Source organism: Microtus ochrogaster, linkage group LG2, assembly GCF_000317375.1.
Source record: "Microtus ochrogaster isolate Prairie Vole_2 linkage group LG2, MicOch1.0, whole genome shotgun sequence".
In the NCBI taxonomy this organism is placed as follows: domain Eukaryota; kingdom Metazoa; phylum Chordata; class Mammalia; order Rodentia; family Cricetidae; genus Microtus; species Microtus ochrogaster.
Genome location: NC_022028.1, coordinates 25,532,805 through 25,537,223, shown reverse-complemented (window position 1 = coordinate 25,537,223; position 4,419 = coordinate 25,532,805). Strand labels below are relative to the sequence as shown.

At 41.2% G+C, this 4,419-nt stretch overlaps 1 protein-coding gene across 1 annotated transcript in view; it reads right to left on the bottom strand.

Moving 5' to 3' along the window:
• The window catches only part of Il18r1 (interleukin 18 receptor 1), a 31,695-nt gene that overhangs the window by 16,075 nt on the left and 11,201 nt on the right, over positions 1–4,419 (bottom strand). Inside the window, exons 4-5 of the mRNA XM_026785704.1 lie at positions 3,285–3,450; positions 495–648 (exon numbers count right to left, since the gene is read on the bottom strand). Of these exons, the coding sequence (XP_026641505.1) occupies positions 495–648; positions 3,285–3,450 (320 nt within the window). The remainder of the gene's footprint in view (positions 1–494; positions 649–3,284; positions 3,451–4,419) is intronic.

The window sequence follows — 4,419 nt, the reverse complement described above, 5'->3', positions numbered from 1 at the left end:
AGAGAGAGAGAGACAGAGAGAGAGAGAAAGTAGTAGGGTGGGTTTGGGATGACATAGGTTTTTCTGGTTTGGCAAAGTGGAAGGAAGGGTCTTCACTGGATGCCAACAAGGAGAGACGGCAAGATAATTTGCTCCTCAGCCTCTCTGAGCTCGCAGGTTTTCACCCGAGCCCTTGACTCTCTAGTCATATTCATAATTAGAATGATAGAGATTTAGTTAAAGCTACCTTTTACTGGCAGCTACTCAGCTAGTGCCTGCAGGAGCAGAATCTCACTGGCTGTCCCATGAGCAGCCCAGCCGCTGCTAGAGAAGCAGGCTGGTAACTGTGGAGTTTCTGGCTGAGGTAGCATTAGAAAGTACAACCACTGCTCCAAAGTTACAACAACAGTATTCCTAACCTCAAGGTACCCTCTCCAGACCCAAGTAACTTCACAGTGAAAGAAAGAGTCTGCTTCCCTCATACGCATTCACTCCTTCCAAAAACTTTCTCTTACCTTCGATAATGGTTATATTGTAGGTCTTGGTGAGGTTGTACTGTTTCCCATTATGGTGGACAGAATGCACGCAAGTGTAATAACCCCCATCTTCAAACTCAGCATCCTTCTGGATCCCTCGTAATAGTCCCTGTAAGACTATTTCCTTACAGTTCTGGGTATTTAAAGGCAAGTTAAAACACTTCAAGTCAGTAAAGGCAGTATTCTCGTTGCAGCCCTTCACTTTTCTAAAGCTTAAGATCTTTAGCGATAAAGGAAAACAGAACAAAAAACCATCAACTCACCTCCTTCCCCTGGAGCAGTGAAGCTCCCTGTTATCATTGTCACTACTGAAGAGTAGTGGCATCACCACTATTGTCATTTTATCTTAATTTGTTGTTCACACACAATCAAAGAGAGAGACGGACAAACAGAAACAGAGCCGAAATACTTGAACAACAAAAAATCCTGCTTAGGTAAAGAATGTCTCTGAACCAACTCTACTGCATGACACTTTGGGTCCAATTCTGTATTTAAGGGTATGGGCCGTGGGAATGTGGACAGAATGACCCAGAAAACTGAGTAGATGTTGCCCACTCTGGATTCTTAATATCCTGTACCAAAGGGCATAGATGGCCAAATTCATAGACATACTTTAATCTTTCTGTTTCTCCCACAAATGTCATAGAAATCAATAATAACAATACTAAAGCCACTGTCTGCAAACTAGCCCTCGGTCACCCACTGATAGGTTCAGGCAAGTGTAAGACTGTGAGGAAAGGAAGTTGACCAACTAACTCTGGTCGTGTGACACAGTCCCTCCACATGCCTGGCAAGGGGAATAGAATGCCCACAGACTTCGCCTCATGCTGGCCACTGCTGGTGGCCTCCGGAGCAAGGACCAAGCAGTTACCCAAATGTCTTGCAAAGTCCCATGTGTACCTCATGCCAGCAAAGTGTTTCTGAGTATAAGGAAAATTGTATAAACTGAAGCAAACTTTCTCCATGGTAGACAAAATGCCAGAAGGCCTTCATTTTCTGTTCCAATTAGACTTTTTCTGACTAAAATGTCTAGTACCATTCCCCTCAGGAAGGTCATAGACCAGCCACTAGATTTTTCATGTGACTGCTCGTGTTACAGATGTTCAGCCATAAACAGAGCCAGATCATACATCTAAATTTAGTTATCTGTATAGTGGGGCTTTCTAAAACCCACTAACCACGCCTCCTTAATTTACACGTACTGCAAAGTACGTATATTAGACAGCAAGAGAAGGCAAGCCAACCCAAGACTGAGTTATATGTTTAGAAAGTATTTCAGATAAGAAATCTCCTTGAAAACTCATACAGAAACACTGCGACAGCAAGAACGACCCACATACTTCAGGAAACTCGTTAATGGTTCGGCTTCCCCAAGTTCCCCTGTCTAGTTTTTTGACAGGGTCAGCAGCTCAGGACTGCTCTTCCACAGACATGATATGTCATGTCACACGTGTGCATGCATGTGAATGCAAACACCGTTTTCTACATGATAAATATGAGACAGAAGTATGACGAGCTTCTCCACAGCATCTTTGAAAGGAACTCTTACGACCTGGTAAGAAAAAGGCTCGCCAATGAAGCAAACAGAAAATGCACAGGTGATCCACAAGAAAGGCTACAATTTACAAATTTCTCTTACCATTCCTAAGAGAATAATAGGAAGAAATCCCCCGTTTCTGAAGTGTTTTCTGTTTTCTGTCAGATTTTTAACCTTCTGAAAGTATTGTTTCCCGTGTTGGGACGGTGTAAAGGGGGGTGGGGCAGAATTGGCTAATGTGTATCAAAAGCTGATCAATTAACCTCCCGCTGGCTCAGTAATCCTACATCTAGGCATTTTCCCTGAAGGGTTAATCATATAAGCATGCAAAGATTTATATGAATATATATCATTCATTACAGTCTATAAATAACAGTAGGACACAGGACACTCAAACATGTCTAATAACAAGGAGATTAGGGGGTTTAAACCAAATCCAGAGAAAACACATTCCCTGTTTGAAAGAGAGCTGCTCACAGGTATGGGTGAATAACTATATCGTTTTAATTAGGAAGGAAAAGACCAGAGAGCAAGCAACTTTTCAGGACAGATGTTTCTCTAGGTAAAGGAACAAACACAGCTCAGGGAATGGGAATGATTTTTCACTTCACTTTTTTTGTCATTTCCTGTCTTCCTGCTTTATAAAACAAATGTATGTATTCAGAAAAACACATGCAATTGTCTTTCAGCATTTTGAATGGGTGTGGCAAAAGAAAATGAAAAACTCTAAATTAGCATTCCCCTAATTTTATTTTTTTTTTAATAGAAGGAAAAAGAAGGAGAGGCAGAAGAGAAGAAGCCACCATCATGTCCTGAATACCTACTATAGTACAGGGCGGCTACAGTGCTACACATACTGCTTAATGGCACTTGACGATAGCCATATGGGACAGTTTCTCACACAGGCCAAGTAAGTCATGGGGAGGTAGACCACTTGTTTGTTTGTTTGTTTGTTTATTATGTATACAATATTCTGTCTGTGTGTATGTCTGCAGGCCAGAAAAGGGCACCAGACCTCATTACAGATGGTTGTGAGCCACCATGTGGTTGCTGGGAATTGAACTCAGAACCTCTGGAAGAGCAGGCAATGTTCTTAACCACTGAACCATTTCTCCAGCCCCTAGACCACTTTGTTTTTGACGATGGCAAAGTGTTCAACTGTCTTCCTATTCTCCATGTGTTTTTTTTTCTTTCCTTTCAAGTTTTAAGGGGAAGTTCTTTCAACTTCTTACCTTATACAATGAAGTGTGGTTGATCAGTTCACTGTAGCTAGAATTTTCACATTTTATAAGCAAAGATTTCTTGACTTCCACGTTTTTGTTTATCACAAGTTTTTCAGAAAAGCAGCTGTGTTCATTTCTTTTAATGACAATTAGGGTCCAAGTTTGATGATCATTTCTATGAAACACAGGTATAGAGAGGGATTTTGTGGTTACTAGCGAGATTCTGCAACTACCTCCAATCTTCCAGTTTTACCCTAATTTCTATATGAAGAGATTTATTCACTGAGATGCAAACTTTTCTCTGCCACCCCTTAGCTCAGATCAGAGAGTTTACAACTGTCATGGGGTGAAAGATTACACTCCAGAGCAGTCTAGGAACACACACAGACCATCACAACACACACTGCACATGTGCACACCACACATACATACCAAATATACCACATACAGTCATCCTTATGTATGGAGAGCAATAAATGGTTTAAACTTTATCTTCAGTGCTGGATGGATTCAGAGACTCACAGGCCAGGAGAGAAGGGTGGCTTTAGTTTCAAGAGAACTGCCGACCTTGTCTCCTGAACATGTGTGCATATCCACTGTGTCTTCTGTTTCTCAAGGTGGTTTATTCTATGATCTTTCTCCTTACTGTTGAATAAACCGGAGTTTGGCCCAGCCCTTGCACAACTGAACAAGGGTAAAATTCATTCAGTATCTCTTTTGTCTGTGATTTCTCTTCTCAGAAATCAGCCATCTTGAAGATGATAAATGGCATGTTTTTAAACAACAGTGTTTTAAAAAAAAAAAAAAGAAAGGAAGGAAGAAAGAAAGAAAGGAAGAAAGAAAAGTAAAACCATTTGCAATCGTGTGTTTGTTTACACCATACTAGGGACATATCCGTCCTCATCCTAAAAGTAGTAAACATGCTGCTAAGTTGTCCTGTAACCTGGGAAATGTATTTATACCTGGGCTTTCCCAGGTCCCCTTTATATCTATGAGGAGCTGGATAGAAGAGAATGAAGTGTTCTGTTGCTCACTGACTCCCAGATACTTTGCAATGTGTGGATCCAGAAGAGCCTGACCATTTTCCTCAAGTTCACAGAAGAAAGTCAAAGATTCAAACAACCAAGTAACTTGACCCATGGTC